Source organism: Atractosteus spatula, chromosome 17 (assembly GCF_055471065.1).
Source record: "Atractosteus spatula isolate fAtrSpa1 chromosome 17, fAtrSpa1.hap1, whole genome shotgun sequence".
Classification (NCBI taxonomy): domain Eukaryota; kingdom Metazoa; phylum Chordata; class Actinopteri; order Semionotiformes; family Lepisosteidae; genus Atractosteus; species Atractosteus spatula.
Window position 1 is genome coordinate 14,082,412 of NC_142722.1, and position 22,107 is coordinate 14,104,518.

The 22,107-nt window shown below is 41.5% G+C and overlaps 1 protein-coding gene across 5 annotated transcripts in view; it reads right to left on the bottom strand.

The window, feature by feature from the left end:
• Positions 1-1,483: 1,483 nt before the first annotated feature.
• mtmr3 (myotubularin related protein 3) overlaps positions 1,484-22,107 on the bottom strand; it is a 30,032-nt gene continuing 9,408 nt past the window's right edge. For 2 of the 5 annotated variants that reach the window (XM_088936178.1, XM_088936177.1), the window contains exons 5-21: positions 21,633-21,749; positions 18,038-18,120; positions 17,274-17,440; positions 16,706-16,802; positions 16,020-16,133; positions 15,361-15,563; positions 15,021-15,152; positions 14,371-14,482; positions 13,829-14,024; positions 13,285-13,470; positions 12,493-12,663; positions 12,102-12,247; positions 9,362-10,784; positions 8,777-8,887; positions 8,004-8,092; positions 6,211-6,237; positions 1,484-3,528 (exon numbers count right to left, since the gene is read on the bottom strand). In XM_088936178.1, the coding sequence (XP_088792304.1) occupies positions 3,357-3,528; positions 6,211-6,237; positions 8,004-8,092; positions 8,777-8,887; positions 9,362-10,784; positions 12,102-12,247; positions 12,493-12,663; positions 13,285-13,470; positions 13,829-14,024; positions 14,371-14,482; positions 15,021-15,152; positions 15,361-15,563; positions 16,020-16,133; positions 16,706-16,802; positions 17,274-17,440; positions 18,038-18,120; positions 21,633-21,749 (3,546 nt within the window). In that variant the 3' untranslated portion in view covers positions 1,484-3,356. Of the gene's footprint in view, positions 3,529-6,210; positions 6,238-8,003; positions 8,093-8,776; positions 8,888-9,361; positions 10,785-12,101; positions 12,248-12,492; positions 12,664-13,284; positions 13,471-13,828; positions 14,025-14,370; positions 14,483-15,020; positions 15,153-15,360; positions 15,564-16,019; positions 16,134-16,705; positions 16,803-17,273; positions 17,441-18,037; positions 18,121-21,632; positions 21,750-22,107 lie in introns of those variants that run through there. The other 3 variants (XM_088936179.1, XM_088936180.1, XM_088936182.1) reach the window with 3 other exon arrangements.

A 22,107-nucleotide genomic window follows, 5' to 3' on the forward strand; every position in this document is an offset into this window, starting at 1 on the left:
ATGCTAAAACATGTGAATGGTTTTAAACTTTTGTTTTGTTAAACCAAGTCTATTTTTTATTTAAAAAATGGGCTGTAAAAGCAAAATACATTGTAAATGAATACATCCAACTAAGTTTTCTCTGGATCCCTATATACTTATTCTTTGTCCTCTGGGTTTTGGATGATTAATATGAACTAATGATTTTAAAAAATATGCTCATTACACTTTCCTGATGCCGAAAAGAATATTTGGTTCTTTTATTTACTACCACAGAAAAATAAACAACTACAAAAAGGCCATTCTTTGCCAAACTGGTATGCCATAGGATTCAGCAGGATGTGTATTCAGCAGGATTCTGGGATTAGTGAGCAGTGCTACCTGTAAATTCTGATAGTAAATAGCTGTGATGTAAACTGAAAAGTAGGTCACCTTGTTTCATAAAACGGATAAAGTTAGAATTTTAACTAAGAAACTGAATTGGCTTGTAAGTTTAAAAGCACGTCACGTGAATATTCACAACCAAAAACCTTGGTACACAATACCAAGATAAAAGGAAGATACAGCCAAGCATCCCACCCACTGCAGATGTCCTCTGATCATTTGAAAAAAATCCAAGCTGCTTAACTCAAGTGCCAATGTAGAAAGCAGGTCTAAACCCCTTCAGGTGAAATGGAATTAAGCCCTTAAAAACAAAAACCCACATCAATTTTTGCAAGTAATTCAAATTCCTGCCTGCAGCCCCAAGTAAACTCACAACACTGAATACTGATTGCATGCCCTGATAACTACTATATTATCTAGGCAATTGCCAAGATGTTTTCACAAGGTGGAGAGACCTTTACTTTAATAGCATTTCATCCAAAGTACCAAACAAATCTGTTGCTTTACGGTTTGAGGAATAAGCCACTCAATAGTTCAAAGGCTTATGGCTATAAAAATGGTCTTGGAGTATGACCTTGAATATTACAGGAAAAACCATTTAAGCTTTCCAAATCCTGCATTATGCTATCCATTGTCCTTAGAATTTGAGATCATGTGCATTGATTCTCTAGATCACAATGAAACTTTAAACGAGATGTTTTGTGGATTACCTAAATTTAACTTAGCATTCAAAACTCAAAGGAAAGCACACTGTTATAGATAAATGAACTGTGAGCATTTTATGATATTCCTCTTAGGTCATTGATATTCAGCGCACAGAATATTTATTCAATCAGCTTCAAAGATCACTCCTGCATCTCTCCGCAGAAGTTTCTTGACTAGTCTGCCACAATCCAACTGACAAAATCGGAAAATAAAAATAAATACAAGCTTTCAAAAGCATAAAGGAATGAAGACGTTCATACAGCACTGCCGTATTGCTACAGGATACCCTTCTTTTCAAAGCTTTTTGCCTATGACTTGACGAAACTGAACGTAGTCCCAGATCAGTAGCCCCTACCCTGCAAAACTTAGTCTCCATTGGCAGAGAAATAAAAAAAATTGTGACAAATCAAAAATCACTATTGAAAAGTACATTTATTATTCAAATTAAATATATTATCTATTTTGTACAAAACACACAAGTTCTACCAACTCTCCAAAATGGCCCTTAAGCAGGAGAAGGTACTACTAAGGTGAACTGAAATAAGGTGCTTGTTTAAGTGATCTGTCTGGGGAAGGGTGGGGATTAATGCAGATTACAAATATCCAACACTGCCTACCGCTGCAGGTTCTTCCAGTCTGTGACAACCCAGTGACTACCAGGAGAGGTAGGAGCAAGAATGCTGAAAAATCCAACATAACCTTAAAAACCTCAAACATGCAGAATCCAATGTGAATTACATCTCTTCTTTGACACATACTGTACACAATGTTAGCCCACCCTGTTCGGCTGACAGCTGTTCCTGAAATACTGTGTAATACTCCCACCAAGACCCAGTATGCCTGAATTCAAATTCTGCTGCCTTAATTAATGCAAAAGTGCCACATTGTTTCATCTGTTATTCCTGAAACAGCATATTGAAGTATCCTTCAGGGCACAATAATCTGACATTAAATGAAAATATTCAATGTACTATGCAAACTGAAATCTGTGATGTACAGAGGCCACACTAGTGTGAAAATGTGCAAGTACTACCCTTTTAGGAAATGTAGGTTAACATCAGTTTTGTCTGAAAATGGGTAGACTATAATATTTGATGCATTTATTGGCCCTACCTACTATTATTAATGTAATAAGGCTGTTTTCCCCTGCCAAGAAAATACAGGACTTTCCGTTTGTTAGAGAGTGGTCAAGACCCACTCTGAACTCGAGTACAGCAGCAAATGCAAATCTAAGGCATTACTTGATAAGGAACTGCTCTCAGATTTACTGACCTCTACTCGGATGCCCACAATCAAAACTAGCCAATTCAATCGGATCCACAATCTTCCGTAACAGTCGGATGCCTCTTGTTGCAAGGTGGAAAAGTCTGGAACATGCTGGCTTGTGTTGTTGCAGTCCGGAAGAACCCAAGCGGTAAGGTTTCTGTTCTTTTCTGTTGTTACATTCCCTGAGCTAATAGGACAGCAGATCTAACAGGCCTGGTTCAATATATATACACTTCTGAAGACAAATCTGCTGCAGCATCAATGTAGCATCATTTTCACAAAAACCAATCAAGAAGATTGCATGAGGGGCATAGGCAACTACTTTTTTTTTTATTTCTTAAGCACAACAGGTCCTTTCATACACTATTACCTTGAGTTTACTTCCCCCAATGACTTTCTTTCAATGCCCTCCAAGAGCTCAGCCAATCCAGCAGTTTTAACCCAAGTCAAACCACCCCAGACCAACAAAGCTCTTTCTGAAGCTGAAAGCAAAACGTTAATGGGAAAGCACCACGCACTCCAAGACTTTCTAAAAAAAAAATGCACTGGGAGATAAAAGGTGCTTAGAAGCTTGCCTGAAAGGATTGTAAAAAAAAAGCCTCGTTCACTCTGATTGAGCAGTCTATTACCTCATGAAAGGAGCTCCCACCTTGCCCACTTCAGCAGTGAAAAGGGTTGCCTTGTCTTGACTGCCATCACTTAAGATCAGCAAAGGAGGAACCTGCCCCTGTAACACTTCCAGCAGTTCTGTGCACGTTCACGTACACAAAATCCAAAGTGCTTAACCCCTTTCCACACACCGTCTTTTTTTACCTCACTTTACAAGAATGTGGCTATATGCATCAAATTTTCATACACAAGTATGAAAATTTTATATATATACACACACACTCCACAGATATTAAAAATCCTAGATTATCGCCGACTCCATAGTCCCATTGTAAAGTGTGTCTCAACACAGAACATTAGCCACTTCTGTCCATTCTTTCCTCCCAGCTGCGGCCGCCACCTTGTGCAAGTCTCTAGTTGGAGCTGGCAGTGATGGGCTTCTCCAGCTCCATGTCCAGGGGAGTGCTGCCGAGCTGCAGGCCGCTGTAGCAGGTCTTGCACACGCGACTGGGCTCAAACAACTGCTGACTGGGGACCGGGATCTTCTGATCACAGCAGGTGGAGCAAAACACATTGCCACAGTTCCTACACAGGCAAAAAAAAGAAAAGAAAGAAAAGCAGCCGTTTAAAGATTTGCGCTGGCTTACTTTACAATATTTTCTAGTTCAGATAATGTAATACAAGACATCCTGCTGGGCAGTCTCCGTTCAATTGAGCTGAATTTGCCACTGTTGGAGAATAAAGCTTGAACATTTACTTATGCACTTGGTTTAGACTTTAAATAGTTCCCCAGTCTATCTTGATTGATTGATTAAAAAGTATGCATGGCTGCAGAAGATAAAATCCCCAATCGTTTGGGGCATGGGCTAAATTAAAACAGTGCACGCACCCATCTACAATGAACAAGAGATTGCTCTCATCTTCAACAGTCTACAAGATGATTAGATGAACAACTCGGTTTTTGCTTATGTTGACCACATGGAGTTCAGGACACTTTCAACACAAACTATATCCCACAGCAAGGATAGCTGGAATTTTAGCCAGCTGTGGCCATATATCATGATAGAAGAGACACAAATTGTTGTGCTACAACTGTTCTAAACCCGAGTGAAGAAGAAAGGGCGCAAGACCGTCCAATGCATACAATATACATTTATCTACTTGTACTGTATTGTAGGTTAAAACTGACAGTTTGCTGTAGCAATTAATCTACAGATCAAGTGTCCAGAATCCCACAGGGTCTCAAGTAATGTTTTCTGTACCGCCTGCTCAGGGGTGATTAAATGTACTTACATCGTTAAAATTAACAATTAACTGCTTTGATTTTAAAGAAATCATTTTAATCCCATGCCTACACAGGGAAGCAGAAGAACAAAAATCAATAACTCTTTAAATGCCAAGTTCTAGAGCCAAATAAGTGCATTGAGGTGATCCTTTTTAAATTTTCCACAAATTATTTCTGCATGTTTCTTGCATAAAAGCTGTGAAGGATATGAACACAATACAACAGGTGATAAAAAATTGAGGATAGAATATTATCAAAATCATTTGTTGTCACAGCTTATCAACCATTACAGAACTATTTGCTGTGCATACGTGGAGAGCACAGGTGGATGGGTGTTGCCCCCTCTCCAGCCCAATCTTAACAAGAGGAGTGTACTTTCTCAACATTAAGAGCATCATGAGCCTGCTGTATCCAGTACTTCCCAAAAGGGCTAACCTTGTTACAGCACTGCTACTGTACGGGATAGTTTTCCTAAAGCATGCAGAACAGCAAAACATTCAAGACAAAATGGAAAGTCATGCACATGCATAAAAAGGCAAACCTTTGCTTTCACTGGAAGAGAAATCCAACCCGCAACTACTTAGAATTAATTTAATGTGATCAAAATCAACCATAAACCGGTACAATTGTGGTCAACTCTTTCAATTCCAAAAACCCTGCAATGTGCAATATACATATTTCTTCTTGCCCAGTTCTTCACGTAAAAGAGGATCAGTTATGTATGGTAACCCCCAGATCCCCCAGCACAAGGGCTAGTTAAAGGATATTATTCATGGCACAAAAACATGGAACAGAGAATGTTTTATTGAATATAGCCACAACCCAGTTATCATTTGCATGAAAACACTATCTGAATGTTAAATAATTCATATGAAAAGAAAAAATAAGCCAACTTATTGTATGCAGTTTTTAGTCTAGAAACACAAAATGGGATTTCCCCCCATGTAATAATTCACTGCTAGATTTAAAACAATTGGTCTAATTTTGGTTCTGTAGCTTGAGGTGTGCAAAGTCTGCAGTTAAGACAACATGAAGCACTGGTACGTAAAAGGTACACAGTACAGGAGCAGAACTCACACCATTGTTCAGTAATGGAAAAATGAGCGAGAATGACGAGGATAACAGTTCTGTCTAACAGAATGCAGTTAAAAGCTCGAATGCCTTCATCAAGTTGAAATACCGCAAAATAGAAAATAGGCCCAATAAAGAGGGCATTTGGGTTATCCTGTTTGACTGGGTGCCAGTGGTTTATTGATCTGATGATCTCATTTAGCTATTTCTGGGTAGCTCATTCTGGATACTTATGTGCGTTATTTCCTGGGTTACATTTACAAAAGGTGTTCCAAGTCACAATTCTGGAGGATGTCAACATACAAAATGCACCCGTCTCAATAACTAAAACCAAATCCCTCATAATAAATTTGCTGGCACACTATGAAAATGTCAGTTCTTTTCTCACCTGCATTGGTCCAGAGTAGTGAGAGTTTCATTTGGATGCTCCCTGACTGACAGCACAGGCGAAAATGGATATTTATGAAAATATTTTGTTTTCCCCCCAAAGAGTCGTCATCTGACCTCTACTCTTTTTCATTGACAGATTTTTCTAGAAGCCATCACGTCAGATGTAACTCGTTCTGCAGTAATGGTCTGAACAGCAGTGGTTTATGACATTTAAACACCCCATAAACAGACGTGCAGTCAAGGCAGCTAATTTAAACCGGCATATTTTTTTCTAAGTTTTGAACATAGAAACAATGCACACATCAGTGCAGATTTCCTTACGACTCATTCCTATAGATCCTTCCTTTAAAAAAAAGCTTGGGATAGACTAGTGTGAGTGATAAACAATTGACATGTTTCAACATAAGAGGTTAATTGAACACAGGGAGACCAAAAAAGTTAGAAAGAAAATAAAATAAAATAAATGCATGAACATAAATGATATGAAAAGAGACAGAGAGGACTGTTGAACAGTTTCTCACCAGGCTTCATCAACAGGCTCCCTGTCCCTGCAAAGTAGAGGGGAGACAGTGGAGAAAGGAACACAAGTCAGAGAGAAGGGCCTGGGCTGCGAAAACACTGGCCTTACAAGAGCACCCACTGCAGGGCAGGTGGGCAACCTGCAGTACGCTTCTTCCACCCTATCCCTATCTGGCACAGACAAGCTGGGATCCCATGTCTCCATCCTTCACAGCTCAATTAAGACCAGCAATAACTCCAATGACAAACTGAGAAATGCGGAAAAGACAGGCTATTATGAAAGTGTGCCAGTTTATTTTACTGGGATTAACTTATCTTTCATTGCTACACTGTTCAATTTCAGATGAACATTCTCTGTTTAGTCTCAAACCCATTCCCATCAAGCATGGGACAAGCACATGCCTCACAGAGATGGATAAACACCAAACAGCCATCTCCGTAGTGTACAGCTACAAGTTAATCTTAATTATCTGCAGGAAATGTCTACATTTTCACTATAAAACAGAACCGTTTACATTATACCATCTCTGATCATTAAAATGTGGACATAAGATAATTAACTAGAAGGCATTCTGCTTCAATGCTTAAACCACCTTGCTTAGTTTACCTCTTTCCCTATGAGCAACCAAACAATTTCTTACAAGGGACATGTTCATTCAGCATTTTACCCAACCCAGGCCCAGCAAAACCAAACAACCAGGCAGCAAGAGAAACAAAGGATGTGGTAAACCAGAACAGAAAACAAGTGACCATACAAAAACCTCTTGGTGCATATTTTTACTTTTAAAAGGATGGAAAACAAATTCAACAACTTGTGGCGAAAATAAAAAAAAATGAAAGTTAATGTTTATTACAATATGAAAGAGCACAGAAGAACCTTATGTATCCTCTTCAACATAACCATTAATTAGCACTGTGCATTTTTTTAATTTAGAACTGAAGGACAAAATCTCTTTATTATATTAATAAAATGACAGGTTTTGCAAGATTACAACTCTAACCTTTATTTCCCCCCCCATACTAGCGTGCCAATTTCACAGCTTTATTTAATTAAAATTCAAGTGCACAGATCTGGTGCCTCCTGCTAACAGGAAGATCAAAAGAGTTAAAAAAAAAGTTTCCCCTTGGAAATATCATAATTTCACCAATATTTTCATTTCTACTATGGACACCCTGCTGAACTATTTCCTTTTATTTTGGAAGATAACACAAGAGTTCACTTCCAAAAACACCAATTTTAAACTGGAGGTTTTTAATTTACTACAGAAAAAAGTCCAACTGGGCTCCCCCTATTCACCACCAAAAAATGTGAAGCACATCAGGAGATCTTATATAGAACAGGAAGGGAAGATTAGCATGATCTTGCAATTCTCAGATTCAGCTATAGTCTGACTTCACCAGATCCACTGAAGACTATTCTGACTTCCTCCCAGCACTTAATAAGACCCATAGTCCCATAGATATTCCACTTCCCTTAAGTACTTCAATTTATGAACTTAGGAAAGGAACAGCCAATTAATTAAACATATCTAGGCTATTACTGACAAAACAGATCAGCAACAAGACAGCCACAGGGTTTTCATCACATTGTATTCTCAGTAACCAAATAGGTTGCAGACGCTTTTCCCCAAGTTGTTAATTACCCAGAAAACCTGCTGGACTGCGATAAGAAAAGTTCAACGTGATGAGGTCATTTAGCCCATCGCCGCTCTAAGCGTCTGGTTTCAACACGCCACAGTTACGAGAAGCTGGAAACCAAGCCTGGGAGTGTAGACGAGACCGCAAGGCTTCTCACCGGCAGTGATGTTTCCTGGTAGCCAGCCAGAACCTGCTCTCACAGCCGTAGCACTGGGCAGCCAGGTGGTCAGGGTACCACCGCGTTACCTGCAAAGGCAAACATCTACTCTAACGACACTTGTCGCCCACTAATCACTATCACTGCTTTCTCATCTTGCATTGAAACCTTTTACTTTTTCCTCCTTCAAAGTGTTTCCCGAAAACAACCCCGCCCCCCACAACAAGACTGCTTAATGACTGGGTGAAGTGTAGAAGAACAGTGTAAGACAGACCTTAGATTTCTGACTCATGCTGAATTTAAGGAAATGTCTACAGTACAAGCTCATTAAAGATTAGAGGCACCTCACAGCGACTTCCTGCTGTTTGCCACCAAGGTGCTACATAGTGGCTAATGACGCAAATTTCTTAACTTTCTTTGAGCTTTTGATTTCAACTGGGGAAGTTAGAAAGATTTAACACACCTCATCGTGAACTTGTCTCGATATACATTAAAACAGATTGCCGTCTTTTGAAAGATGCTTCCTAGTGACCGTAATCAAAATTTAGGGGAGGCCAATACTTCTGTCTGCATTGGGAGTTACAGACAAATATTGTCATCTAGAACATTCTAGATGAGACAGCGTATTCTGCCTGGAATATTTTAAGCAACTCACTAGGATAAGCCATTAAATGGTTACCATAACTGTTAATGACAAACGAATGTAAAAGGGAAACAAGACGTTTGCAACTACGTATCCATGTTCTGAAGGTTTTGTGGCAAAGATTACTCACCTCTGTGTCCTGTTTGTCCACTTGCTCCCAGCTGGCCTCCGAGAACAGCTCAGTGCTGCAGCGAGACAGGCAGTTCGGATCAAGGTTACACTCCGAGTCCGGGATCGAGGTCTGGAACACAGACAGAGTTTCACAAAAAGAACTGCAAGCTGAAAATCACACATCAAGAGCTTAACATGCATAGCGCTACAACTAGATCACATTGATTTCTTTGCACTTTTCCCCCAAGCAAATTAATTTCTAAAAATCCAGCGAAAAGTTCTGATTTAGTCATTCATTCGAAAAGGCTTGGATGTTTACCTTAAACTTTCAGACTAACCATCACTGTTTCCACTTCAGCTTAATTAATAGAAAGCAAGGAAACCTGCCAAGAGCATTGAAATTCTCAATGTTGCTTTTGTTTCTGGAAACCATTTTCTCTGTGCGACAATATAGGCTGAGTAAATAAAGTAATTGGACTGGTATTTATCCACAGGAGGGGACTCTTCATATAGGTACTTTAAGAGCTGCAGAACATCAAATCTAAATCTCTTCCCCCCTATTTGAGACCAACTCTAGAATCCAAACCCACCAAGTGCATCTTACCACTTCATCCCCCATCTCCCCATTTATCCTGAGGGAGTTATTGAGGTGTTGGCTCTCTAGCCGGCTCCACAGTTCCTGGACCTGTTTCTTTAGTGTCTCCACCTCCATCTGGTGTCCAGCTTCGATCTGCCGCAGTCGCTGCTGTATGATGTCATTGTAGAGCGTCAGCCCGTCGTCGTCAAGGTGACTACGGGCCGGCTGCTCCGGGCTGGGCGGCGGGCGGCCCAAGAGTGCATGCAGACACCTGTGCTGGGAGCCTGTGCTGCAGCTGCCACGCGGGTGTAGGTTTAAGGAGCTGCAGCTTGCCGCAGACACCTGCCTGCTTAAGGGAGCCCTTTCCCCATTGTGCCTTGGCTGCTGTGGTCCGCAAGGATCCCCATCAGAGACATCGCCATTGCAGATGGCTCCTTCTCTGCTGACCTCAGGAGGAATAGGGTGCAAGGCACTGAGAGAAGGCCGCTTGCTGACATTTGAAGTCTTTGGGGTGCCTCGCTCAGCTTCAGCCTCCCACCCAGCCTCTCCTTTGGGACAAGGTACTAGGCACTCAACTTCATTAGGCAGCTTAGAAAGCGAGCAGGCAGACGACAGCCCTGAAACGTCCTGCCGTGCCACCTCTTCTGTCAGAGTCTCTGTGGAGCTCTCCATTAGTGAAGTTCTGTCATCTGGCCGATCCAGGGAGAGGGACAGAGGTGAGCTCGGCTGGGGAGAGGTGCCACGACTCTCTTTAACACCCTGGTCACCCAAGCAAGTTTGATTGTATCCATTGGCCATAGTCCTAAACACAACACTACTTACATCGGGCAGTTTGTGAACATCAGAGGCAGGAAGCTCCTGTAATTCCTGGGAGAGATGGACAGTCGTGTACTCCACCTTTTCCTCTAGTGATTCAATGCCCTCTTTGCTGTCCGAGACCGGGACAGCTGGCAGGGGTTCTACATTTGTAGGCAGTGTTGCAGAGTCCCCTGGAGCACTGCTACTCAGTTCTCTCTGGGGATCTTCTATTCCAGTTTCTTCTTTTGTTGCTTCCTGAAGGATGTTCTCCATCTGCCCCTCAGCCACCCCAACAGCCACTGAAAGCTCAGCTTCCTCTTTGTTCTCATCCACCAGTTGCTGCACCCACTTGGCTTCACGGTCTTTAAGATCCGCCCCCAACACACTCCCCCCCACTGACTCCTCCCCTTCCTCCGCCTCTCCATCAGGACTGCCTCCTTGGTGACCCAGCTCTTGCAGGTTATTAACTCTGGCCTCTTGGTCCTGGACAGTGGCACCATCAGGCCCCACCCCAATGTTGATCTCCAGGGATCGCCTGTGGTCCTGCCACTTATCATTTAAGCTGGGGTCACTTGAGCGCCGGTTGGGGGCTGGGCAGCCTCCAGCTTCACAGGCGCTTGGCAGATTGTCGAAGGATCTAGTCTTCGGAAGTCTTGCATGGAAAAAGTACACAGAAAACAAACTTGAAAATAAGCTTGAAAAAATAACTGGATTCTTCATAAGGTTGCTATGAAGTCAGATATTTAAAGCATTTAATTTTTTATTCTATCCATTCTACAGTATGTAGATTCATATTACTCAGAATTTAAATCTCTAAAGTATCACGAAATATTGGAATTAATAGTATGAGTTACTCTGCTAGTAGCTGTAAACTACTTAATTCCGTTAACCTGGGACATGAACATACATTTCCCATACCACCAGTTCTGTTTCATAGGCAATGTTTCACCACACATTCTCTAAAGCAGTGAAAAGAGATGCTGCATAGTTCATAACATAGTTCATAGTTCATAGTTCTATATTCATAAAGAGCACTTCAGAATAAAGAAAGCGCAATGCTATGAACTGGAGGCTCTTACTGGATTACATGCTTATATTTTTCATTTTTGGCAAAACACTGGGGACAGATTAATTTATATTCTTGAATTAGGATTCTGATGATATACATCAGAACAATGTCAACTACAAAAAGAACTGGGTGGAGAAGTGTACATTTACACCCTTTGGAGCCTGTGAGAGTCTTTTAAATTCAGAGATCTTTATTCACCTGTGGGATCCGGAAAATGATTAGTTTTATAGGTATGTGCATTGCATTCATTTTCAATACTAATTCCTTATTTAGGAGGGCACACACCTTCAGCAATCATAAGTAGAAGCAGAACATTAAATAACACCAACAGTAAAAGGTATGCAAGATCTTGTTTTTAAAATGTTAAGGTTGGATTTCATTTAAGCTGCATTTATACCATTTTCCGTACATAAAGACGAACATTCATACCTTGCAGAGCTGGCTGCAATGGCACAGATTATGCTATTAAAAAAAATCTAAATCTTACAGCTCCCCATTATATAATTCAAGACTTGACTAGGTTCTAGTAATTGGCATTTCCACTTGAAATAGTTACAGAAATGACAGCATACTGAATAAACAAAAAATGTTTTGATCTTACAATACTTGTCAAATGCTGCACATGTTCTGCTGCATTGCAAGTTCCAGTGTGATGAATACTAATTTTAAGCAGCACAAACACAATTCTATCAATTAGGTTTTTTCAAAGTAGAAATCTCAAAAACAAAACCAATAAATTGGACCTGAGTGAATGCACTTAACTGAACGAATAAACACTTAGGGCTTGAAAGCACAGTAACAGTTGATATGCATGCATTCAATCACAGCACTTAACCCCCCCGCTCCCACAATCTGGGTTCATCTTACTTCACAGTGGTGGAGTCAGGGCTGGAGGCTCACCTGCCCAGTGGCTGATCCTCTGGATTGCTTCCAGGGGCAGGGTAAGGTGCACAGGACTCATCAGAGGGTGTGGTGGGGGAAGAGTTTGGGAGGTAAACTGCACTCCATAGCATCAAGTTGCGAACATGACACACTGGGTGTAGCACCTAGGGGAGGGCGGCAGCAAGACATATTAGGCTCCAGTGCTATTCAGCGGTAAAACCGCCAAGAACTTTTAATCACAAAAAAAGTCACTAAACGGGTGCAATGACAGCAGGGTAGTTGTTAAGTATATTTACACTCCCATTTGATCCCGTTTGAAATGGCGTTTGGCATCGACTGCCATGATGTCGTTTACATGCCAATCCACGTTAAAACATGTATACAGGGAAAACCCAGAGAGCGGCCGCACCGTTTCGGAGTGGGACGAGTAGAGCATGTTGCGGAACGCGCGGTTGGCAGGGCGCAGCAGGGACCACACAGAGCAGGTCCTCTCATGGATGTGGCGGTCCTCCCTTTCCTTGACACTGTTACACAGAAAAGTCCCAAACAGGCACGAGTAGGTGTGCTGCACCAGCTTCACCTGCACACGAAGCAGGGCACAGTCAGTCCGAGACATACACCAACCTCAGCTCAATTCAATACTCAACAAAGCCGACTGGAATTTGTTCCAGTGCAACACAGATAACAAAAAACCAAGCAAAAACAAAAATATAATCCACTTACAGAAATATAAACAGTACATGTTATTTAATCAATGCAACATTCAAGATCTACAAACTGAGGTGCATAATGGCCTCTAGATAGGAGCTATTGTGGAACCAGACAGCATCACATTACGTTCAATGGTTTGAAACCTCCTCCTCGAAGGGAAAGGTTTAAAGAGCTGGCTGGATGGTAGGTATCTGTGGATTCTTTCTTTGCTTTCCAGATCTCTAATCATTCAGAAAAAGTTCCAGTCCATTTAAAAAAAAAAAAGTCAATTTGCCAATCAACTCCAGTTTCAATCAAATTCAACAAGGTTTTCCCCCTCATAATTCACATTTATAAACTATCGGTGTACCACCACTAGGGGGAGACAATCATTCAGTAAACACCAAATAAGACATTGTGAATTTCTCCTGGCTGCAAGTGGTAAATAAAAGCTTTAAACTTGGTCTTAATTGTCTACACGTTATATCCCCTCTGGTTAGAAGGAGCGTACCAGAAAAGCTTCATTGAACTCAAAGGAGCAAGGAAACTGCCTCTGCAGCTGATGCACACAGTCCAACCACTGGAGGAACACAGGACAGCGCTCGTTCAAGTCGTCCGAGTTCTCTCCATGGCCACAGCGGTCTGCAAACTTGTGGCCAAAATCCAGCCACTCCATCTCCACCAGAACTTGGAAACCCTACAGAAACAAAAGGAAGTTCCCCCCCAGAAAAGTTAGGCTTGTCCAAAGCCAACAAGAGCAGCACTGACCCTACATAGAAATTAGCCTCCACTTGTACATCTCATCATTATACCCATCTGCTTAAAAATTACATTTGAGAGACTTGTATGTGAAATTTACAACATTATTAACTATAACTTTCACTTCATAACCTATTCAAAATCCCTTTCACAAGATCTGACTCCTACCTCTCCACAGAAGGTAGAGCTGGTGCTTAGTCTGTAACTAAAGCAGATCCTGACATGAAGCCTTCTCTGACCATCCAGTCCTTGGCATGTTGCCACTGCATGACAATCCTGCCTTGATGAAGTCCTACCTCTATGGTCCTGTAGTAGGGGTCCAGCAGCAGCTTGGAGAGAGCCACAATCTGTGGGGTGCGGTCCCAGCCATCGGAACAGTGCACCAAGACAGGCCGGTGGTCCCTGTCCAGAGCATTCACAACAAGCAAGGCCGACTTGAGCAGCACTGACAGGTGCTGCAGCCACTTTGTGCCCTCCAGGGCAGACAGCCAGCTGCGATGAGAGAAGATGCCTTTAGACAACACCGTCCTATTGGTTTAGGACACTAATAAGGAAATAACTTATTTGAGGATAGTTAGATGAAATCTGATTTCTTCTATTTGTAAAACCTGTCATTTTAATTTTGGTAAATATTGATAATACACAAAAAATTCTAATAGCATTCAGAATTTACAGAATACGCCAGCTGTGCTAGTTTATAATTACACAGCAGACGCTCTCATTAGCGTAAACAGGGAAATTAACGGTCGGCTCATTTGGATCAAATTAAACCCACGTATAATTGTCAAAAGCTGTGCTCCCACCATCCAGGTAATGCAAGATAAGGGTCTGTACTCACTTTGCTGGATCAGGCATCTGTGTGCAGAGCAAGCGCAGCGACTGGAAACTCTTGCGGATGGAATGAATGTTTGCCATGCCCATGAACACCACTTCACAGTTTGGGTAATACTCTACAAGTTAAAGTTGATAAATGAGCCATTCCCAGACAAATATTGTTCCTAACAGTTTTGTCAAGGTTTCATCCTTGATTAGAATAACAGCTGTCAAGCAACAAACTAGGCCGGAAAATGAAGGTGCACCAATAGGTTTGGTAGTTACAAAATGTCAGTTGACTGACATTTATACTTTTTTTTCTCATCAGACACTTAGGTTTCTTATTTATTAATGGGTTCATGTTGTGTTAAATGTATAGTGTTATGTCATTTACCTCCAATCAAATTTCTCATCTGGGACATTAAAAGAAGAATTAGATTAATTAAAAAAGGAATTAAATGAAGATTCAAGATCCTATATATATATATGACTGCAGTAAAATAAACCTTCACTATATCAAGGTAACTCAAGACTCAGAACTGTATTAAGGACAACAACAAGATTGTAAATACCAACAAAAATCAAACAAAAAATAGAATCTCTCGGTCTTTATGAAGCTGTACACTCCAGCAGTGGGTGGTCCCCAAAACCTGGGAGGCTGTTTCAAACCCTCACCTGGGCACTCGCAGCCACCTCCTTTGGCTCTGTTGGCCACTGCAGCAGCATACGACCTGGCATCCAAGATCAGAAGCTTCTGGGGTTGAATGGCCAGGGACTCCACCTCTGAACTGCTGGTCATAGATGCGTCTGAAAGCAGGACATTGTTTAAAGGTGGCTTCATTTCTTAATTATGCAGAGAGAATCTAAGAGAGGATGTTTGTAACACATCGAAAAAAACATTCTTTACATCTTTTATATTTTCTTCTTCTTTCAGGTAATTTTATCTGTGACAGGTGATAAATGGCAAAAAAAAAAACAACACAAGGTTGGTTGTTTTATTATTCTAGATTCTCACCAAAATCTCCATCCGAGAGGTCTGCTCCGTTGCTGTAGTCCCGGGAACAGGAGCCATTGGCTAAATGCTTCCTGGAGTTGCAGTCGACCGCGCAGGCCTTGGCGATGGACTGGACCAGGTGCTCGTCGTCAGCGTTGCGCCACCCCCACCAGCTCACCTCTGGCTGCCCACACCTGGCAATCACCGCCCCCGTGCTCTGGTGCCTGGAAATGGCAAGGCAGCTTTCAGTGGATTCCTGCACCCCTACCTGAACAACACAAACCACTTCAGTATCGGACACAGGTATCATATAACAGGGCTTCCCGTTTATAATACTGCCGCTTCATTTCAAGGAGGACTTGGAAAAATCAAAACCCTCAGTTGGTTTAACAAACTAGAGGGCAGATTTAAATCATTCTTGGCAGTGCTAACTGACCAAAAAACTGGCAGTACCTAAATCTCAAAACAAATATTTGGTCCTCAAGTTTTACCAGCCCAAAATTGACAAACTCACATTCAGTGGGCAGACATTAAATCCGTAGAACAGTAATTCCTTTTCACCTTGGTGTTTAAGCCTAGGCATCAGGTCAGCAACACTCCAAAGTGAGTGGGGGTAATTTTTCCACAGTACATGAAACTGCAGCACACAAAGGTTTAGCATTTATCTTTCCACCACTGACCTATACACAACTACTGGGAACCTCTTCCAGGACCTGAATCCAGCCACATTTTCCAGCTCCTTGTCAGTGATCCAGGCTGGCACTAGCAATTGCTGGGGGTAGCTGGCACACAGCCTGCCAGCGCAAAAGATAGGCAGAACAGAGGAAAAGAAAGAGGCAGTTACGTAACAGCTAGAACCAAGGGCATTGTAAAGGGCAGTGCCATCTGAATAATGAAAGAAGCTGCTGTGTTCAGAAAAAAAAATGCTCTTATCAGTTTATAATGGATGCTGCTCTTTCCGTGGAAGTCCCAAGATTACTAGACCTGGACCAGACAAAACATCACGAGTCCAGTACAAACCATCTTTTATATTATGCAAATATAAAGGACATAAACATCTGGAAAGTGAGAACTACACACTACAGGCCACTCCATCTAAATCATGCACTGTTCCTGAAACATCCTATCAAATTTAAAGTGTCATGCTGTGTCTGTTAGCAACTGGAAGCAAATTTCTATGCACTATAAAAGTAACAAAATACACAATACAACATATCAGGGAAATGGCTATTCTTATTCTGGCTCAGTTCAAATCAATCTAACAGCCAGAAAGTCGACGGTTTATCAATCCTGAGTGTTGAACTACCCCTGAAGAGAAAGCACAGGTGCGGGCCATAAACAAAGCAGCTGTTATGGTAAACATTACCTATATTTGTTGTTAAGATCGGTTATTCTCCAGGCATTCTGCATATCAAAACCCATTCGCTCTGCTTCATTTTTGAATCTGGAGGTCACATGTTCGCCTGGAGGGGGGGACAGTCAAAGACCAGTGAGAGGAATAACAAAACGAGGACAGAGGGGAAAAACAAAGGTTCAACAAGGCCAGTTAATACAGGAAGTACAGCAGCTCACATGCATGACCTCTGCTTTACATCCCCTTTTCCGACACATTTACGGTCCTGATATCGGGGGCACAAGAAGTGTTTACTGACCACTGGGGTGTGTTTGGGTGCCAGGCATAGGTTAATAAAATGGGTCTTCACTGGATTATTCTAGATTCTAGATAACTGGATTCCGAAGCACGTACTTAAAACTGGAAAAAATGCTCTTGGCAGCGTTTGTTGGTAAATATAGCTAATGCTCATAATTCAGTAGATGGATACAATCTGAAAGGTAGTTCCCCCCCCTCCATTAAAAAACGGAAAATGTCTATACTTAAAATCACGTGAAAACAGCTGCAATTTCTTACTCTAAAACTCTAGAAGTTGAGCTACCTGGTCTGCAAAGCTCGCCGTGCTGTTCCTTCTCCCCAGCGTACACGTCCACACACCAGGCATGGAAGGCGAAGGAGAAGAGCTCCTCCAGGCGGGAAGGGGGCCGGATGGCCAAGGTCAGCCTCTTCAGCCACTCCTGGCACTGCTCGAAAGTGGAGAACTGACATCTGCGGGCAAAGGGGTGTTAAACGCATTACTGCTTTATCAGTGCAGAAGTACAGGCTGCTGTCATTATATCTGGCATCCACCTGCCTAAATGGTCAGGACAGAAGTGGTTTGTACCGAGTGCTAGGACACTACATGAAAGCGGGTTTAAGGAGTCATTACAGCAACCCAAAAAGGCCAATTTACCCCCATTTCACTTCATAATCGAGAGGTATGTTCCTTTCAGGATCCTTCATCTCTTTCAAATGTAAAGGCTGTGCTCGACATGACGGACGATCACATTAAAATTGCTCCTCGGGATATTCAATCACCATTTCACACGCAGCAGCGTAACACAGCGAAACAGCTGCTGCTCAGTTTAAACTCGAGGTTTCAAGGTTCTCAAGCAGCGCAACCATGAGGTGGCTAGAATGGGGATCCCCCAAGTGCCACCCAGTCCCGCACACCAGCAACCCTTGGGACTTGCAAAGGTACCTAGGAGACCCTGCTACACTAGCAAGACAGAAGTGTGTGTGTAAAATAGCAAGCAGGTTGACAGGCGGCAGCAAGTTCCCCTTGTAGTGGCCACCTGGCTTCATTACCTCATTGTGACAACTTACCGGATAACCTTACAGTCTTTGCATGTCACATGGAGCTGAAACATATCCCGACACTCCACACTCTCTATCAGCTGCAAGGGGACCTGCAAAAAGGACAGAAAAACAATTACAGCAAAGGAGGAATACCTTACAGGCACGCGCCTCAGGAATCGTGATAGGAACTCCTTTAGTAACACCAAGCCAATATATAATTCCAAACTGCAAGCACAATGCAAATGGCAAGGAACATTCTTTCAAGTTGACAGATCATGATGCAACAATCAAAAAATGCTGAGATTTTTATAGATCTGTGCTCCCCTCACCTTAGCGTCCATGGCTTACATGAAAATAGCATGCTTCAATGTCCAATACAGTGTACATTCCAACTTAGTATACACGCAATTTAAAAAAAAACAAGGCATATAGGTTCTAAACATACTTTTACCTTCACAGTTTAACCAATTCTGCAATTGCTAGATTTAGAAACACCCTTTTTCCAAGGTCTAATATCCATCCATGCATTACAATAACTTAATAAATTCCATGTCTTATTCGTTCCAGAGGTTTCTGTTTAAATTTAAACTAAAAAAAATTACCTTGTCACCTGCAAAGACTTATGAATGGTACTGTATATACACTATTTCCAGGAGGATATGAGATGACTTTTAGCAGAAGTTAATTAGTAAAGCACTATGCAGAACACAGACAGGCCTTTAAAGGAGTCAAGCAATTAAAGGCAATTACAATAAAAGATGCATTTCCTAAGAACGATCTTGGTGTACTAGCACGTTTTCAGTCACCTGGAAGTGGTTTCAGTCTCTTTGGTTTGTACTGACCACCATTAGCAAGACTAAGTTAATTCTAGGCTAACTTCTGAGGCACGGTAAAGACGATAAAAGCAGGAGGACGGCAGTTAACTTTCATAAAGCTGCAAACTTTATAAACTGCTTTTGAATTACTCAACATACAGAGGAGATCAGAGGGAAAAACATAAAACGGAACTAGCAGGCACATGAAAATCACCCCTTCTTTTGAAGTCCGCACAACAGATTAGAAGCACTAGGAACGAGGAAGATGAGGCAGATCTATTGGCTCTTGAAAAGCCAACTTGTAGTAAATACAATATTCACAAGTGAAGGAGAACATTGAAGTTACTGCAATTAACATGGCTCTCCTATTACTGGATGGGAAAGTAAACCCCAGCCACTGTGTCAGCATGAGCTACCACCATGTTTACCAGTCGACAACAGCCAAAGGAAGTGTACAATCCCCACTGCCTTTCTCAAAACGTAAACCTGTCCAGGTGTAGGAAGAGCAGTAAAAGACCCATATTATGTTCTTCCACTGCTCAAGAGGATCAGGTTTCATGCTCATTACACCAGTTTGTAATGAGTATGAAACATGAACCAATCAGCACTGGCCTTGGTTACATAAATATCAGCTTTGTGAAGCTCCAACCGTTCATCATTTGTTCAGACTGGGTCACAGAGTTGTAGATTCAGTTTTGTGGTCATTTCTGTGGCCTTCGTTTTGTTTTTACCAACTAACCTGTTAAGTGTTTGTCTATCCCGTCAGTGAGCCATCACTGATGCCATCACGGTTGTACATTGTTCCCCTTGGCACATTTTAATTTTGCCGTTTCGATAACCGACAACCCTCCAATTCATGGTCCAACTATTTTACCCCCTTCAAATTCTGTTAGATCTCTCATGTTGCTTTAGAAACTCATATTTTAAAGTACTGATTTTAAGACTTTTTATGGCAGGAACATATTGATAATTAGTATGGAAATTAATACAAAATGTGTAGAATCCTTTTGGAGATGTGGTAACTTAAGAAAAATGAATCTCTTCATGGCACTTTCATTATTTTGTCCACCCCCTGTACCTTCCCATAGATTGATAACATCTTGTTAATTAGATGAGAAGGTTATGCTTTTACATATCTGCACATCCAAATGCTCAAAAGACAACTGTAGAAGATGGATCTGTTGAGATCTTTAATTAATACAGGTCGTAGAAGCAAAAGGTTCCGTTTCCATTTATGCCTGGTTCGGCTCTGGCTGATCCATAAGGCAAGGCAGCAGTATTTGGAAGAAGCCTTTTTTTAGTGAAAAGACTGATGCAAGGTGATAGCATGGAAAGTTTGTGTAGCTTTATCTTTACAGATAATGCAAATAGCCAAACAAAAGGTATTATGCTTAGACACAAAGTGTTCAGGTGTAAACATTTAACATTGATCCAATCAGGTATAGTTCCACTTAACATGACATACTAGTATGACAAACTGCTTGGGATTGTTTTGGACTCTGTTCGCTTGCAATAGGCAAATGCATAGGCCATTAGCTTTCCAAATCGTCTTATTCAGATGTGGCATGATGTAACATGGCACAAACTCTCACTTCATTCTTGTGCAATTCAGAGAGTTACCACACTGTGTGCTTCTATAACAGGCCATGCTGTTAAGGTACTTACTGACACCTCACACGAACAACACTAATATTTAAAACAAAAACAAAAAGTTTGAACATGCTACACATCATGGACACCTCATCCTGCAGAGTCTTATTTATCCTCTAACTTTGTCCACTTAATTACATTGTCCTCGGTTTCTTCACACGTACCCTCAATCTTTATTCCCATATTTTTGAATGGATGAATCAAAGGAATCTCCCTGTCTAACAGAAGTAACAGAAGTCTAGGATGCTGGATTTAGTTTTAGATACCCAGCAAAACAGAGTACATGTCAGACTGTACAAAGAATACTGCAATATTTCTCCATCGCCTGACTGAGGTTCCCAATCCAATACCACTGACAAGCGACCTAAAAGCAGATCTGATGCAAATACCTACTGAATGGAATGTCTTGTTTCCATTTCCCAATAGATTGTGTTGATCAATCAGCTTTCCCTCTGGCGTGTAGCCTTAACTGCCCTGTGCTTTTCCATCTGTAGACTGTACTCGCAGCAACCAAAGAATTATACAGGACAAAGGGCATCCAGGGACCAACTTATTCTCATTAAAATATGCAACAGGTGCATCATGATAAAGCATTCAGAATCGTTTTACAATGCACTTTCACAATTAAATGCTCTGAATCATGACTGTTGCATTCAAATTCAAACTTGAGTATAACTGATGTAGAGAGATCTCACTTCATAGGAATGGCAGTATAAAATGGTCGCAAAGATTGCTCTCAGCTGCAGGTGGAAACAGATACTGTTATGTGTTTATATAAATATAACTGTTCAGACATAGGATACTCACAAACAAATCTAATATCCTATGCAAAGCAGGTCTTGCTGTGGTGCTGCTCTCTAACAGAAAGCAAGTGAAGAAAATTCATAGGCGAACCGGACATCATAGCATAGAAGGCTCAGCATGCATTTAGAATGAAAACTGGCTTGAGTTACTCATGGTGAGAGCTGGGCAGCTGAGAAAACTCTGCAGCTATGGCAACCAAGTGTAGGAGTGAAAGCCAGGGAACTCAACCTAAAGGCAAGTGCATCTTAAACCAGTGCAATAGTGTCTGTATACGTTTATCACTCATGTTTCTATAAAAGAAGCTACTGAATAATACACTACACACGGGGGGGGGGGGTGGAAAGCAGACTTACATTGACAACAGACTCTTTAAACTTGATGTGAAGCCTGTAGCTGGACATTGCAATGATGGCATCTTCAGCTCGCCCAACATATTCCGTGAATTCTCCATGGAGTTCAGGAAAAGGGACCTGTGACAAACAGAAAATCAACAGGTATACTCTGCAGGTATTAGGTGTGTACCTATCTGTTAGCAAATTGGTCTTTGAACTGTTCAATTTGAATAACCGTGCTTACATGAGCTTGATAAAAATAATTAGATTCCCATTCTGGTTTTTCTAGACATTGCAACTGCCTTGCCTTCTCTTCCAAAGGCACTTGGAATTTGTAAAAGGTCACAACAAAAACTATTCTTATGGCCAGATGCATTTATACTAAGCTGTAGAAACCATACTACACGGAAGCTTATTCTGCCTTTCAGAAGATCATCATCTGTAAAAATGGTGTTGGAATTGGGACCCAAGTAGCGTTCTTTAAACTTGACGAGAA